Consider the following 18,870-nt stretch of genomic DNA (forward strand, 5'->3'; position numbering starts at 1 on the left):
TGTACAACAATCTAGGCGACTAACGATACCAGTAAATCGGAACTGGGGTTGGCATTTACTTCTTCACCCTCCAACTGGAAACAACACCCTGACCCCTATCCCCACTCCACCGCGCCCAACGCCCATGGAAATAAATGTTTGCATTAAAAATCAAATCTGTAAGGAAAATTACATGCTGACCAAAATACTGAATATAGATAATACTTTGATTTAAATATTTTATACTCACAGCTTGAGAGGTTCTGCATCCCAGTGTTCGCGTACCTAATGGACAAAGACAGAAAATTGACAAAAAAACACAAACTACTGTAACACACTATGTAAATTAATAGATATGTTCTGCAATCGTGTTAAACTTTATTCATTAATTACTGAACACTAAGTTCAGGGTAAATTAATATATATTTAATCATGTCAAATACCATTCATTAATTGCTGAATGAAACATTATATATAGCCTTTGAACCGAATGTTTTTCATTTCTGAACTAAACGGCGCAATCTCAAAGTTATATAAAATTACTAATAAATTAAATGTAAACATTATACACCAGTGGTCATATGTGTGTCCCGTTTAATTATCTACATTTTATCAGACTGAGGTGGACATTAGTTTCCACATAATGAATATAAGGACGATTGTACACTTGTTTGTGCTTTAGATAATTCATCCATTTCCATCAGATAGTCATCTGGCAACCACAAATACTAAACAAAATTACAATCTAAAACAGTTTCATATGTGAACGTCCTCTATATCGCAATATGGGAGATATATATTACAACTGTCACCTTCAGTAAATTATATGACATAATGCAATTTTGAAAATTATAAGTAATTTATGTAAAATGGTCACCTCTTAAATGAGCAATGTCTTATACCGTATATGAAAGACTCTACACTACGGTACAATGACGCAATGAAATACAGTAAATATTATACAAATATCGATGAGCATGTAATAATATCGACTTTGCATGATGCATTTTGGAAATTAGTATCTGTTTTGAATGAGTAACACATACTACGACAGAGATGAACACAATGTTATAGTCATGCAAACTTACGTATGTTTTTCGGAATCAGACCTTTTCCCTACAACAAATAATAAAACATTTTACATTATTTATTAATGATGCCTACAACAAAATTAATATAGGATATATACATCATATTTAACACAACAAAAAAGAGAGAATAAAACAACACCAACAACTGGTTTTTGTGATACATTCAAGAACTTGACACTGAAATGTTAAGTATTGTATGTATAAATGTATACAACCAATGTAATTAAATCGCTCGCACATGTACCTATCGTGGACATCTAAAGCAGGCCATTTTTTATTAAATAAATTTACATAAACGTCGACCTGGGTTCTATGAAAACATTTATTTTAATTTTAAATCTGGTTGTTTATTGGTATGCAAATTCATTTCCGATGATTTTTGGACTCCAAGCTACATAACTGCTGATTCAAATATTTCATTAACTCCACGATTGTCCAAGATTGCCCTAATATCATACTACAGAACATAATTTTGACACATACTATTTCGACGTTGTGTCTTTCTGCGTACTACACAACAAATAAGGACAGCAACGACACTCGCAACAACGACACCCGCAGCGAGTCCTATTCCAATTGCAGCACCAGTAGACAGGGAACCATCTGAATTAAGAATACAAAAAAAAGAAAACATGTATTAACTCTCTCTCTCTCTCTCTCTCTCTCTCTCTCTCTCTCTCTCTCTCTCTCTCTCTCTCTCTCTCTCTCATACATACATACATACATACATACATACACATATATATATATATGGGTAGTTTCACGGAAAAGGAGGTTGCACTGCTCGTTGATTGGAATAAAATGTCCATAACTTTAAAATTTAAAGCTCTGTTCTGCTAACATTGTATAGGTACCTGTGTGAATATAGAGTATAGCAACCTACAAACCAAATTGTATTGAAATAACTTCATTTTTCATCAAATAGTGAATATTTATATATCAAAATAACACATTTACGAGTCTCATTTGTATTTTTGCATTATTCAGTCACTATTTTAATAATAATGTGATGTAAAATAGATACTTTTATTTTTATTTATTTGAATACAAGACTACTGGTAAACATTTTTTTATCAACCATATTAAAACTGGATATTGTGTTATAAATTCACAGTAATTTAAAGAACTAATCCCGTTTTCCGTTAACAAAAATTGAAGATGTCCTGTCATGAACATTGACCTATCAATAATTCAAATAACATTTTAGAACAATTATGTTTGTAGTACTATAATCATAATAGACGCCTGCAGTTGTATCAAGAACAAAAATCGATGTAACTTTGTTATTTATTACATGGGTCAAATAAATATATACAGGCAGGTTACAAAACTTTAATGCATAACAGCCTGTAAAAACTAATTTGTATAATTATTGGGTTTGTGTGAATTGTAGTTCTGTAAATACACAAGATTTTGCATGTTAAACAAAATGTTCCCCCCTAAACACAATTTTAATATGTTTATATAAACATCTTTTTGCAAAGTGTTTTTATTACATTATCAATATATTTACTCGAATAGATACAAAATACAATTATATACCAATTTCATAATATATATGAAGTTTGTTTCATAGGTTTTTCATAAAAGGGTTGTGAGATATGATGCATTATTGAGAATTACTGTATGTCTAAATTAAAATATAAAACATGCTTATATGTATGATTTAAATTCATTTTAAATTAACTATTCATTCACTGATGCAGTGGGAATTTTATGTCACAATGTTCAAGCTCCGGAAAGTACATTTTACAACATGTTAAAGTTGAGCAGATTTGATACTGACATGTCTTGGTGTTGCTATGTACATGTGACTTGTGTGGAAGTCTGAAACATTTGTTGACAATCCACAGAATCTGATGGTTGTTTTAAGAATACTGTTTACTATGACGAGGGTTATTACATTGGACGAATAACCAATACACAATGCAACTGAAGGCGATCATGTCTGTATGAAATTCCTTCATGAGTGTAAAGTGACATCAACATTTAAATGGCCACGGACAAGGTCCTCCCAGAATGTCGGAGTGGAGTGCTTAGAAAGTTGTTTCATCTTTCTTGGGCCTTTAACGGTTGAAGGACATGAGCCTTTTATTCTGCCACAGTTGCAGGACATAAAATCCAAATATTACAAAATAAAGCTGGCAAATAAGGACATTACAAGCTAAGTAGAGTGTGTGTCTTGTATGCAGCAGTGTGCATATGAATGACAGGTAATCTTTCAATGTTAATTATCTAATTACACCACTACATGCAGATTCATATCAAATATTATTTCCTAATACAATTATGAATTAAAATGTTAAAAAAAAGATTAAGAGCAGTCTCAGTATATTTAATTGAAATCTACAAGTTAAAGAAATGTCCTCTCCTAAACGAAATTGCCATTTTCACACTGCATTGTTTGAAAGCTTATATCACTGCTAATACTAATGCAATCAACATTATTTTTAACTAGTATTCTAAAAAACATATTGAAATTTCATTTCTAATTCAGTTATAGACATTATGTTGGTAAGATTAGTATTTAATGGTTTGTGTTTAAAATAAATCATTTTTTAAATAGAAGAATATTGCTAAAATATTACCAAAAATCATCAGAAAACCTTGGCCTTATTAATGAAAAAATAGTTACTCTTAACAGTTTCCTATTTAAAACCCCCCACCTCAGTTTATACTTAGAAATGTATCACATAAAATCTTATGATTATGCAGTACCTATGTGTCCTCATATTGTTATGCTGTGCATGTAATCATATCACTGATTATTTTATAAACCGTAACAGCTGTAGGTCCAATTTTGTATAAAACATTTCTCTAGTCATATTGCTTTTTAAAAATATTGTTTTTTATAGAATGCTGCATAGTTAATTTTTGGGTCCCAGTGAGACTCTTTATGCAACCTTTCCCGTGAAACTGCCCATATACATATATATATATATATATATATATATATATATATATATATATATATATATATATATATATATAATCGAGATTATTGTCATTTTGTAACTAGCAAATTCCGTGCAATTCACGGAATGTGATAATCCAGAACAAAGTGTTTTCTTCTGTAATTTTGACAACTTTTTCCTAAACTCAATTATCACACAGTAAACAAGAACATTGTAAATTAACTGCGAGTGTGTTCTGTATTGTGATTGGTTAATTACATTCTTTTCCGGGATCAAATAGACAATAACACCCGGAAAGCTAATGACGTCATTAGCAATTGGAAGAGGCGAAGTTGACGATCCAAGGATCTACAGTTAGATTGTAGTCAGGTATTTTTTTCAACAAATACCAAATATACAGTTAGTTCCGTAGAAAAACGATTCAGTTTACAATGGACATAACCATATGGAGTTTTTAGATTTGCGGGTGCTATTGTTATTTGATGCCCGCAAATGTTTCATTTTTTACCTCAGGCTAACCCCTTCAGTCACAAATGACATTTGTAGGATCAAATAGACAATAACACCCGGCTATGTAGATAGATAGATAGATAGATATATATATATCTTGTACACATATTCAGGTTACACAAACGTGCACTGATACTCACACTGTACCCGTAGTTTCAGAAATCGTTCAGCAGTGACACCGTTCCCTGGATTTCTCGCCGTACATTTGTAATAGCCAGCCTCCAGTCGTGTGGCAGCAGGAAGAAAAAGACGACTACCATAAACAATAACTTTGTCCTGATAAGCCCAGGCGTAGGTGCAGCTCGGGTTACAGTCTGTGAAACAGGTCACTGTCACCGATTCAGATTCCTGAACTGTGTAGAAAGCTCCATCTGGCTTGAACGCAATGTCTTTCCCTATTGGCCCATCTAAAATTAAGGGAAATGAATCAATAACAATATGCTTGTGTTTCGTTGCTTTTGTAAGCAAGGTCAAGATCAGTGCCCCATAGAAGGTGCAGCGGTAGAACATGAGTGAAGTAGAGGTGAATGACATATTAAATTGATTTACGGTAATAAATATTATTACCCCAGCAGGCACTCATAACGCGGAAAATAAAATTCATCATGCATTGGTTTAACGTACACTATTATTGTACGATTTGATGCCAACAAACCAATCACCTTGTCGGTATTAAATATGAAGTTATCATGATTTTGGCAAAGCACACACGATGACGTCACATACTTTAAAGCATTTGCGTTTGTGTCTTTCTGGTTTGGGTGTTAAATTTGTAATAAAATGGTAGTTTAATGCAATTCATTATAGATTTTTTTTTATTATTATTATTATTATTTTTTTTTTTTTTTTTTTTTTTTCCAGAATATATAGAACTTTGGGTTTTTTAAATTATCTGTGAACCGTGAATAAAATACAAAGTTAAAACAATACCCAGAACGGTAAAGTAGTTTATGTCGTTTCTATATACACGGACGTGAGCCGATGTAGGCTATAATTATCGAAAGTAAAGGCTTTAAAAAATAGCTGGATAATAAATAGAATAACAAACTCGGTACCAGTTATTATCAAATTTATGTCCCTCGTGAAATAATTTTCACTTCCACTCGCTACTGCTCGTGACAAGTGAAAATAAATTTGATAACTGGTAACTCGTTTATTATCCTCTGTTAACTATCAATTTTGAGATGATCTGGAGAGAGGAGAAAACTTCAAATATCAGAGAAGACAGAATGTACAGTCGAAAAATGTTAACACGACAGTAAATAGCAGACTGCTAATAAGCATTCTGGTGAAACAAAAACTAAACATTTTCGACGAAATGCCCACTTTGAATTACCAAGCGAGCACTCAACCGACTGAGCTGATTCCCGCCCTATAAAATCAATAACGCCTGGTTGGACCTTCGTTTTCAAAATAGTATTTTAGTGCTGATTTAATTTATTGTTATCTTTAGTCCCTACCGGTTCAACCTGACGACAGTGTAGGACTCGTCTCTGTTCTTCTGTCCATATGTTTGTATGTATGTCTGTCTGTCCGTCCTACCCAAATATATAGATTTCTGGACTTTGTTTTAGCGATGCTTTAAGATATTGAGATGATATTGTGTACATAGCTGTACTATGTACAGTTACAGATCAAGTTTGACTTTCATGGCGATTTACCAATCTTGATCAAGTATGAATTTCATGGGAATTTATTTAATAGCCATAACTTTGTCAAACATGGAATTTGGGTGATATTACCATTTGTGGGACGCAGGAGGGTACGTGTATTGCGTTAGCCGTATTGTCAGAATGTTTGCTGTTGTTATTATTATTATTATTATTGTTAGTAGTAGTAGTAGTAGTAGTAGTAGTAGTAGTAGTAGTAGTAGTAGGGGTGGTGGCAAATTATTGTTAATATATAACATTATATGCTTATTTACATACACTGAACTATCAGACGTATTTTGTTGGAGGTCACCTCGTCGTTAATTCCCATTTTACTGTTCCTGGCTGAGCAGTACACGAATTTTCCATCATGGCGTCTGTCGGGACTATACCCAAATTGCGTTGTTGTTAATGGAGAATACCTATCATACTTTCGAGGACGACAAAGTGTCTCTCCGGACTGAGAAGCTACTGATGTTGATACTTTACGAACAGATGGATCCGTAGTAGATGTGCCATTCAGTCTAAGTTTAACTTCCGGCTCAGGGCTGGCACCACCAATACGACATGTAAATGTCTTATCCTTTCCCTCCGTTACTGTTAGCACCTCTACATCTTCAGGGGTGGTCAAGGATGCACATTCAGCCTTACCTGAAATGAAAGAACAATATTTCACATGTAATGTAGACTGCTGATGTGAAAAAAAAACCCAAAACCAACAACTACTAACATAAGCTTAAATGATAGACTGCATGCCAAAGTCTTATAGTATGGGTGGAGGTATTGAACGCGACAATTACATTGAACTTCAAACATAATCTTCACTGAAGTATTTCTATACATTCCATATGGGAGTCATTATACTCGCCTGTGAAGCGATTGATTGTGAAATCAACCTCAGCAGAAGGGAAACATTTGACAGTTAATCGTCTTGCATACGCTAGGCACCCGGAGCTACCATAAACTATTTTAGATTTGGTCTTATCAGGAGATGTTGTATACTAATGTCGCATACTGCCTAACACATGGTAAGTAAAGATTCCCGATCTAATACGATGATTACCATTACATTGATACCGATAACAAATGTTTCACATAGTAAACACTAATACATACACTACGTGAAGAGAACCAACAGCACCCCCTTTTCAATAATGTTCAAGTTAAATACAGAAATGCTGTCAGGTTAATGGTTAATATGTGAAATGTTTGTCATCAGTGAACATGATTAATGTAATGGTATTTAGCGTCAAATTAAGGGCGGGGATGTTTGCCTATCCGTTGGTAGAAAGCAATTTCGTTTGTTCGCTATACAATTATACCTGGCTAAGAGAACGTTCATATAAGTATTAACTGTCTAAATGTATGTCTAGCACTCGAACGGCAGAGTACTCGGACTATTGTTACTGTGGATTAGTAACTATAACACATCATCAACAATATTAATAGTACACACATCTTAGATGGCCTGACTGAGCAAATAAAGTAACATATGTTGTTAATAAAATTTAACCCGAATTTAATATGTTAACATCGAAAATGATTCAATTTCTAAACATGTTTATTATTAAATGTATGTGCCTGCTCACAGGGGCGGGACGTAGCCCAGTGGTAAAGCGCTCGCTCGATGCGGAGTCGGTCTAGGATCGATCCCCATCGGTGGGCCCATTGGGCTATTTCTCGTTCCAGTTAGTGCACCACGACTGGTATATCAAAGGCCGTGGTATGTACTACCCTGTCTGTGGGATGGTGCATATAAAAGATCCCTTGCTGCTAATCGAAAAGAGTAGCCCATGAAATGGCGACAGCGGCTTTCCTCTCTCAATATCAGTGTGGTCCATAGCCATATGTCTGGCTCCATATAACCGTAAATAAAAATGTGTTTCTTTCTTTCTTTTTGCCTGCTAATAGCTACAAACATCATTATAAATGATAATATGATTATAATATATAGGCAATTGTTAAAATGCAGGTTCTTATAAAACATAGATAATAAAAAAGCATTCAATTGCAAAATGCAGCTAAATATAAAACACATATATTATAAAACATAGGTAACTATCCAAGACAAAATAAGGTATTGTATAAATTATTATTATTATTATTAGGAAAAAAAAATCATTCTAAGACAAGAGTAAGACAGAGGCGATTTGCAACATGCCCGTCTAATGAGAGAATCTATACTAAACTATACACTATACTTTCAAAATGATGTAACACAGTAGGAGACGAAACATATGGTAACGTTTATGTTAATGACATAATTCATTTTGGCTCTCCAACTAATTATACAAACCAATGACCGTTGGTCGGTTACTTACTTAACAGGGACAGAGTAACAACATTGCTTCTGTATGTGACGCCACGATATGTTGTCTTGCAGTAGTAATATGTCCAGATCGTTTTCGGTTTCAAAACTGTGATATATTCTATGAAACTGGATTCAGAGCTATTGGTTCCAGATCCACAAATTCCTGTCACTGAATTTGGCAATCTGTCATCGTATATATATCGATCACAACCAGATGTCTTCTGGTAAAATCTTGCAAGTTCTGAACGACGATTTTTCACGTAAATATACTTGTATCTGAAAGAATGCTGGATATTTTGTAATGTGCAGGTGAGGGTAACATCCTCGTTTCGTTTTGCAGTCGATGCTGATATCTTCATTTTGATTGAAAAGCCTGTAAGAAAACATAGCATACTTCATAAACGCGGTGGCAATACAATGGTGTTCTTGAAATTCAACAGAAAACGATTCATATCATGTTGTGCTTCATAATGTTCTTCCAAACGCAACAGTATTTAATGACTCATAAGACAAACATTAAGAATTTGATACTTTTGCAAAGTAGATGTAAATTAGTCAGGTCACGAAACTACTTTTGTTGACATGTCAGCAACCTGTTAGTAAAAGAAATACTATAATAAACATGGCTGCATTTGTATCGGCAAATAACGATATATTATATTATTGTTTATGAAGTCAACACATTTATGTCACGATTACCTGTCATCGATGGTCCCAATGCGGTCAATCTATCTTGAGTTCATGTTAAGACGATGCATTGACTTTATTTCATTTCGGGGGCGTGATTTAGCTCAGTCGGTTGAGTGTCCGCCTGAGGTACTTGCGTCGCAGGATCGAATCTCCTGGGTGGAACCATTCAACTGAATTGGGTTTTTATTTATTTCATCCAGTGCACCACAACTGGTGAAAGGTCGTGACATGTGTTATCCTGTCTGTGGAAAAGTACATATAAAATATCCATTGCTGCATTAGCAAACATGTAACAGGTTTCCTCTCATCACTACGTGTCAGAATTACCAAATGTCTGACGTTTAAAAGACGATGATTAATTAATCATTGTGCTCTAGTGTATTCGTTAAACAAAACAAAATTTTATTTCATTTCGGTGTGACAGGGACAAAAATAACGACAATGATCATGTTCAATTGTAGTACGGGACAAAAGGATCAGTAAGCTAAAGAAAAAACTCTCCAAGCAAAACAAAATAAAACAATGAGAACAAAAAAATCAAATCAAACAAACAAACAAACAAAAGCAACAACCATCTGTAGCTCTCATGTTTATCACACACTATTTCAATTTATAAGTAATAAATAAATAAAATAAATTTTAAAGAAAATATACCAACGCATATGCTGTTTTTCCTTCACGGACTACAATGCAATTCGGTCCATCGCAACACAACGATCACCACTAAACCCATGTTCAGTGACAGCGAGCGACGTTAACGTTCGCGGACTACAATGCAATTCGGTCCATCGCAACACAACGATCACCACTAAACCCATGTTCAGTGACAGCGAGCGACGTTAACGTTCGCGGACTACAATGCAATTCGGTCCATCGCAACACAACGATCACCACTAAACCCATGTTCAGTGACAGCGAGCGACGTTAACGTTCGCGGACTACAATGCAATTCGGTCCATCGCAACACAACGATCACCACTAAACCCATGTTCAGTGACAGCGAGCGACGTTAACGTTCACGGACTACAATGCAATTCGGTCCATCGCAACACAACGATCACCACTAAACCCATGTTCAGTGACAGCGAGCGACGTTAACGTTCACGGACTACAATGCAATTCGGTCCATCGCAACACAACGATCACCACTAAACCCATGTTCAGTGACAGCGAGCGACGTTAACGTTCACGGACTACAATGCAATTCGGTCCATCGCAACACAACGATCACCACTAAACCCATGGTCAGTGACAGCGAGCGACGTTAACGTTCACGGACTACAATGCAATTCGGTCCATCGCAACACAACGATCACCACTAAACCCATGTTCAGTGACAGCGAGCGACGTTAACGTTCACGGACTACAATGCAATTCGGTCCATCGCAACACAACGATCACCACTAAACCCATGTTCAGTGACAGCGAGCGACGTTAACGTTCACGGACTACAATGCAATTCGGTCCATCGCAACACAACGATCACCACTAAACCCATGTTCAGTGACAGCGAGCGACGTTAACGTTCACGGACTACAATGCAATTCGGTCCATCGCAACACAACGATCACCACTAAACCCATGTTCAGTGACAGCGAGCGAACGTTAACGTTCGCGAACTATTTGACTGATTTCTGATGTGGTCATTTACCTTAATGTGAAGCACATGAACCAGTCGAACGATGATTCGCGCTGTCTGGCCGCACTCCGGATAATCCGTTATCAAAGGACAATGTCACCATTACATCAATGATGTCCCCAAAACAGAATATCACTGAGCTTTACATGAAAACGTTGTCTATTATTACAACTGTTATTACTTTATAACTATCAAACCTTAAACCTATGGCAGTGTTGCATGCAAGTGCCAGTTTCTATTCACTTGCTAGCCAATGGTGTCAGTACATCAAAAAACCTCACAAAGAAACGCCACAAACATTTAACACAGAGACAAAGACATTGTCTTGTTATAACAAATGTAGGTCTAATTGGTAGTAACTTGCGACACTGATTTCTTAAGTGGACTGCGACTTTCTCTAAATTGAAGGTTATTAACAAAAATATTCTTTTAATCATAAATGCCATGTGACACCTTATTTTGGTACAGGTAGATTACAATTATTACGAGGTGACATACTTTTTATGTCGGTGGGCTAATTGGGCTATTTCTTTCTAGTCAGTGATCCACAACTGGGATGATAAAGGTCGTGATATGTACTGTCCTATTTGTAGGATGTTGTCCCTTGCTGCTAATCGAAAAGAATAGCTCATTGCGTGATGGCGACGAGTTTTCTCTTTCATCATTTGCGACGCCATATAATCCCCATTAGAGAATGTTCTGCGTGCGTCGTTAAATAAAACAGTTCTTATTTCCTTCAGTTAGGTATCGCTTGGTTTCCTTTGGACAGTGGAGTCACCAAAATTATACGAAAAAGATACGAATAAATTTAGATGGAATCTGTAGCTCACTGTCCTCCCAGATGTAATTTTCCGTCAGCATCGTTGTCACAGCTACCTAGCCTGTCGGACAACATCCTGGTTTATACAGAGTAGTTATATCAGGTTACCAGCACGCCTGTGACGCAGACAGACATTTGAAAAGGGGTATGTGAACGGTCATTGGGCTAAGACTTAAATGTCGACAGTACATGGCAAATATTCCTGAGTGTATACTACCAAATCAAATCCCATAGACGATAACAGTAACATATGTGGCTAAACCTCCTACCTGCAGCGTATCGATCGAAATAAATACCACGGATATAAATACTACCACCCCTCACGTTTGAAGTGAATCAGAAAGAAACAAAAAGAGGGAAAACCCATTATATCAATATCAGCGAGTACGCCCCTGGATGCATTTGCTGCGAGTAAACAGCGATTTCAGTAGCACATTCCTTGTTTGTTATAAAATATCATTTATTTGATTTAAATTAAGATAATAAATAAGACAGATTCTATTAGCGTCCTGTAGGTTAAAAAAAGATGACGGTACACACGTTTTCGCAACAACGATTTGGATTATATTTAAAAATAAATATTTAATGGTTGATAACCCTGATCATGTCTCGACTCTGTTCGATGACAATATAGAGGATAATAAACCAGTTATCAGTTATAATTAAAATATTCAAAATTATGTCCCGAGTGAAATCATTTTCAGTTAAAAATTATTTCACAAGGAACATAAATTTGATAATGACTGGTACCGAGGTTGTTATTGTATTTATTACCTGTTTATTCTCCAAAAGTCTTTATTTTCGACACGTACATGTTTAGAAACCATATAAACCACTTTACGCACTGTTCTGTTTAATGTTATAACTGTGCAATTTAATCACGTTCATAGATAACTTTCAAAATCAAAAGTTCTCTTTAATCTGGTACAAAATCTATAATGAATTGCATTAAAATGATATGGTTTGAACATTTAAGACCAAAAACAGACAGCCGTAAACACAAACTCTTTACAATACATGAAGTCATTGTGTGTGTTTGCCAAATCGTGATGACGTCATATTTAGTACCGATAAGGTCATTGGTTTGTAAACCTCAAAATCATCCAATAGTATTGTTCGTTAGACCAATGCATGATAATTTCTCAGCGAGAAATTATGATTTTTATTTTCCCAGTTATGAGTGCCTGCTGGGATAATAAATCTTTTTCTTACACACCCGTCGATGATAACACCATTCGTTATTTTTGATAACACATACTATTAATATATATACGTGTGACAGCTAACGAATGTATGAATGAATGTATGAATGAATGAATGAATAAATGCATGAATGAATGAATTAATGAATGGTGTTTAAAGACACCACGACATACGACTTCCTGCTCCTAGGTGATGAATGAATGTTTAAAGACACCACGACATACGACTTCCTGCTCCTAGGTGATGAATGAATGTTTAAAGACACCACGACATACGACGTCCTGCTCCTAGGTGATGAATGAATGTTTAAAGACACCACGACATACGACTTCCTGCTCCTAGGTGATGAATGAATGTTTAAAGACACCACGACATACGACGTCCTGCTCCTAGGTGATGAATGAATGTTTAAAGACACCACGACATACGACGTCCTGCTCCTAGGTGATGAATGAATGTTTAAAGACACCACGACATACGACGTCCTGCTCCTAGGTGATGAATGAATGTTTAAAGACACCACGACATACGACTTCCTGCTCCTAGGTGATGAATGAATGTTTAAAGACACCACGACATACGACGTCCTGCTCCTAGGTGATGAATGAATGTTTAAAGACACCACGACATACGACGTCCTGCTCCTAGGTGATGAATGAATGTTTAAAGACACCACGACATACGACGTCCTGCTCCTAGGTGATGAATGAATGTTTAAAGACACCACGACATACGACGTCCTGCTCCTAGGTGATGAATGAATGTTTAAAGACACCACGACATACGACGTCCTGCTCCTAGGTGATGAATGAATGTTTAAAGACACCACGACATACGACGTCCTGCTCCTAGGTGATGAATGAATGTTTAAAGACACCACGACATACGACGTCCTGCTCCTAGGTGATGAATGAATGTTTAAAGACACCACGACATACGACTTCCTGCTCCTAGGTATAACCAGGGCTTAGTTTAGTCGACTAGACTAGTTTATGCTAAACCAAATGGTCATGTCAAAAACCAGTCAAATAGTTCGCGAACGTTAGCGAAACATTTGCTGACTGAACTTGAGGAAGGTTGCCACTACCATACCACTCAGTGGAAAAAAGCACGATGGAAACCGATTACTCTGTGATGTATTTAGGTTAATCTGAAATTGATTTCTCTATGACACAGATGTTAACTAGAAGTACCAGGGCCGTAAATACGTTTTAATTGGAAATGATGTTTAAAGTTACTCTAAATCTGGATTTTGAAGATATAATATGTAAAAAATAGAATGCTACATCCGTGACCGTTAGATACCATTTATCTTACAATTCATTGTTTAATGTGCTATTTTTAAACGTTACACCCCATTCCTGAATAAAAGAGGGTACCTTTGTAACTGATGTAACCGCCCTTCTCTCTCTCTCTCTCTCTCTCTCTCTCTCTCTCTCTCTCTCTCTCTCTCTCTCTCTCTCTCTCTCTCTCTCTCTCTCTCTCTCTCTCTCTCTGTGTGTGTATGTGTGTGTGTGCATATCGTCAATATCATATAGTATGAATAAAAATTGTATTACGTGCATAATACATTAATTATACCGTGGTATGTGCTACCCAGTCTATGGAATAGTTCATACAAACGATTCATTGATACTAATGGGGGGATATGTAGCGGGTTTCCTTTCTAAATGGCTAGCCGGTGTTTAATAAATTAATCAATGTGTTCTTGTGGTGACATTAAAAAAACCCAACTTTAAACCATCCATCGATCCATCCAAACGTACGTACCCACCCACCGACCTGCCTACATCTATTCATCCATACATACATATATGCATAGATAGAAGATACACGCACTCACATGCATATACATACATAGTATATGCATATTTGCACAGCATATTAAATTTTATTTCCGGTTCTTTTGCGTTCAATCAAGATTTGACCGTATTAGATCAATAATCCGTATGTAATGGCGAAATGTGACGTCTTCTGGAGGTCATCGAGAGGTCTTCATAGTTTGATATTGAGGGGTCTGTCTTGTGTCCAAACTTTCTAACGGTTCTGTTCCAGATATGAGCAGTTTTGTAGGATGTGATCTGGCGTTTGTTCTTCAGCCGCCAATATCCAGTTCGCAGACGGAAAATTATGGTTTGTTCTTTCCTGTCTAACTGGTTTATACACTCTTTGTCAAGGGTGTATACATTATTTCTGGTCTTCCAATCACATTTGAACTTTCGTTTTATAAGAGTCTTGGCTTCACCGTATGAGATGGAGGATTGGGTTTGTGGAAGGCAGCTACCTGCTATGGCCAGTTGGTCAGCTTTTTCATTGCCTGCAACTACTATGTGTGCTGCGGTCCACTGGAGGGTTACTTTTCGGCTTTGGGCAAGGATGTTTAGCTTATTTTACAGCAGTTTGGTGATATGGTCTGTGTGTCCTGATGAAAATTACTGGAGTGCAGATAGGGAGTCAGTGAGAAACACTATGTTATGTTGTCCTTCTTCCTCGGTTAGATGATCTGTTGCGATGATGAGGGCCTGCACTTCTGCTCTGTAGTTTGAGCTTAGCTCTCCAACTGGGGTGGAAATGGAAACAGAGGATCCATTTGGATAACTGATATATGCTCCATTTCCATCATTTCGTATCACATTCTCTGCTGAAACATCTGTGAAAGCATGTATCCATGTTGACGTTGGATAACGCTCATGGATCATTTCCATGGTGACGGCTAGCTGTAGAGGTGGTGGTTGCTCCATCTTGTTTGCAAGGTCTGGAACATCCAGCCTCATTCCCTGAATGTGTGTTTGCACACAAACATTTGGGAAGTTTTTCTCACACTGCGAGGCATTTTGGCTGATGCAATCATAATGTTTCTTTTGCTAGTTATATTAGGTGGTTTAGACTTTGTCGCTTTAGTGTGTTATATGTTGGTGGGTTTTCCTGGAGTCTTTGATGCAGTGGATGCGAATGCAGTCGTTTCATCTTTTCTCCCTGGATAAGGACCTTGCATTGTTGCCTGGATTCCAGCGGTTCGAGGGGATTTTTCCAATTCGCTGATCGGGATGCTTGTTATGGCCCCAAGGATAATTCAGTGTTATATTTTATTTTGTGTGTGTCATTTTGTGCTTTGGAAGCTGTTATCCAAGTTGTAGAGGCATATTCAATTGTAGGTCGAATAGTTCCTGTATACCTCTGCTTGAGGATCCAGGAGTGGGCACCCCGGTTGGTCCCAGCAAGTTTTTTCATCAGGGAAAGTTTCTTAATAGCTCGTGTTTCCATGGCTTCAATGTGAGGCTTCCAAGTTAGTTTTGAGTCTAATTTCAGTCCAGGGAAGGTTGGTGTAACTACTTGGGGCACTAGTTTGTCTGAAAGCTTGAGAATGACCTTTTCCTTTTGAGTGGATAGGTAGAAACGTGTTGAGACGGTCTTTGTTTGGTTGAGTTTGAGTCCCCATGTTTTGGTTCAGGCACGCACGTTGTCTATGGTGTTTTTTATTCTGTATGTTGCTGTGGATGTATGTTCTGAGGAGCTCCATATTGCGAGATCATCTGCATGCAGGGTGTTGGAGACATGTTTGGGTATGATTGTTGTGATATCGTTTATGTATATAGATGAGGAATAGTGTGGGTGAGATTACACTTCCCTGAGGCACCCCATCTCTCATTCTGACACGGTTACCGTGTTTATGGTCAAACTCCATTCTGGCAGTGCACTGGGACAAATAATTGCTCAGCCATCTGTGCATTTTCCCAATGACTACTGCCTCCAGAAGCTTGAGCAGCAGTCCCTCTTTCCAAACTGTGTCAAAGGCCTTTGACATATCAAAGAAGACTGCTAGGACTTTCTTCTTCTCCTGAAATAAGTTCTAAATTTCTTCTGTCAAATACGCCAGCTGGTCGTCTATGCTGTGGTGTTGTTTGTAACCTGGCTGTGTTGGAGATAGGATAGAGTTCAATTCCAGGTGCCAGGGAAGTCTTTTGTTGATGATTCTTTCCATCAGTTTTCCTACGCAGAAGAGGAGACTGATTGGCTTGTAAATTTTGACATCTGCCTTGTCCTTTCTCTTCTTGAAAATGGGTCTAATTTGGGCTTTTTTACAACTTTTCTGGAACCTTCCCCATGTGCCAGCTCTGGTTGAAAATGTACAGAAGAGTTCGCTTTGATCTGAGGTGTTTTAGCATTGCATTTGCTATTCCGTCAGGACCTGGAGCCTTCTTCTGCTTGAACTTTCTTAGAGCATATTCTAGCATATGGAGACTCGGGTGTTTTCCCATACAAGAGTTAATCTCGGGGCCAGGCATGTTCAGGATTTCTCTGGTGTGTCCTCTAACTCCCCTTTTGTAAAACATTTAGAAGGCCTAAACGACACGACACTATGTAAACGTGGCATTAACATTTAAATTGTTAACGGCTTCATGCATCATTGTTGTCAATAATAAAGGTGAACGTTTGTATCATGAAGCAGTCTTTGCATTCGTTCCACAAAACGCGCTGCTACAGATATTATTTTAGGGCAGATATTGCCGACACATTTTATTCTTTGGTGAGGGAGCGGGACGCAGCCCAGTGATAAAGAGATCGCTTTAATGCGCGGTCAGTGTTAGATCGATCTCAGTATGTGGGCCCATGTGCCTATTGCTTGTTCCAGCCAGTGTACCACGACTGATATATCAACGGTCGTGGTATATACTATCCTGTCTGTGGGATGGTGTATATAAAAGATCTCTTGCTGCTAATGTGAAAATAATGTAATGGTTTTTCTCTCTATGCCTGTGTGTCAACATTACCATATGTTTGACATCCAATAGCCGATGATTAACAAATCAATTTCCATTAGTGGTGTTGTTAAACAAAACAAACTATTTTCTTCTATTTGTTCTATTTTCTTCGATGAGGTCCGTTGCTTCAAGTGGATTAATAAAGTTTCAAAGCCCCATGGGCTCTCATACCGCCTAAGGTTAACTTTTTTTTTTATTAAAAACGAATTATCTAAAATTGAACTACCAGTTTTTAAGAATACTTTATTTAGAATTATAATGGGGGAAATTTATAAAGATTATTTACAAATTTATACTGACGGCTCTAATGACCCCATAACTGGTAGGGCGGGTATGGCCGGACTCGGGATAGGCGTGTTCGAAGCCCTAGTGGTATATGGACACGTTAAACAAGTTACTAAACTAGATAAAGTTCTACTGACTAACAATGTATTTGAGTGTGCCAAATTCTTAGGTGAAGAGATAACAAGTAATTATTAATATTGGCTAGGAAATGTATTTGCAGTTCTTTTCGCCTCCTATTTATTTCACTCGTTTATTTTGCGAAAGAAGATAACAATACATTGTTACAAAAAATAAACTCGTGAAAAAACAACAACAAAAAACAACAACCTCGTGCAATAAATAGGAAACGTGTAGTGCTGTATTTATAGTATACACCAACTGCGTCACCTGTAGAACCAAGAAGTGTTTAGTAATAATACTCGTTTACATACCTGTACAACTGACGAAAAATGACGATGCAACAAAAACATAAACCCAAATCGAGTTGGCATCCATTTTTGTTTCGTTTACATGAACTAAATAGTAGTTGTCGGTTTAAAATCTATCGATAGCATTCGTGATTCCGACAACAGTGGTGTAAAACATCATCCTGGTCTACCGTTCTGCTTTTCATCTACATGTTATTATAACCTCCACACGTTCTAAATCTGCAGTGGTGCGGAACATCTTCCTAGTATACCTTTCAGCCCAAATGTATTTATCCCCGACAAACACACACTATAACGTACAGTACAGCAGATTAAAAGGAAAAAGAAAGAACTCCTATGTTGAAAACATGTGCACTGGACTCGATTGATCAAGTGATATATGTACAGTTTAGTTACGATACACTGTACCTATTATCTGTCACTGCAGAAATTATATCCAGAATCATTAATAATTATCTTACCAAATTATATTTTTATAATATTATTAGACTTAAACATAAAAATTCCCAAGGCCGTATCGTTGCTTTTGTCGTTGTTAAATTTCTTTCTTCTGTTCTGGGTAGTTTCTTTATATTAGTTTGTTGTTT

The 18,870-nt window shown here is 36.9% G+C and overlaps 1 protein-coding gene across 1 annotated transcript; it reads right to left on the bottom strand.

Annotated features, from left to right (window-relative positions):
- Positions 1–1,063: 1,063 nt before the first annotated feature.
- On the bottom strand, positions 1,064–6,987 carry LOC121366757. The gene is made up of 5 exons (XM_041491078.1): positions 6,945–6,987; positions 6,424–6,795; positions 4,636–4,902; positions 1,554–1,673; positions 1,064–1,095 (listed from the first exon to the last, which is right to left on the bottom strand). Exons 1-5 carry the CDS (start codon positions 6,985–6,987, stop codon positions 1,064–1,066), a joined length of 834 nt encoding a protein of 277 aa, XP_041347012.1.
- Between the last annotated feature and the right edge of the window lie 11,883 nt (positions 6,988–18,870).

Source organism: Gigantopelta aegis, unplaced genomic scaffold (genome assembly GCF_016097555.1).
Source record: "Gigantopelta aegis isolate Gae_Host unplaced genomic scaffold, Gae_host_genome ctg7014_pilon_pilon:::debris, whole genome shotgun sequence".
NCBI lineage: Eukaryota > Metazoa > Mollusca > Gastropoda > Neomphalida > Peltospiridae > Gigantopelta > Gigantopelta aegis.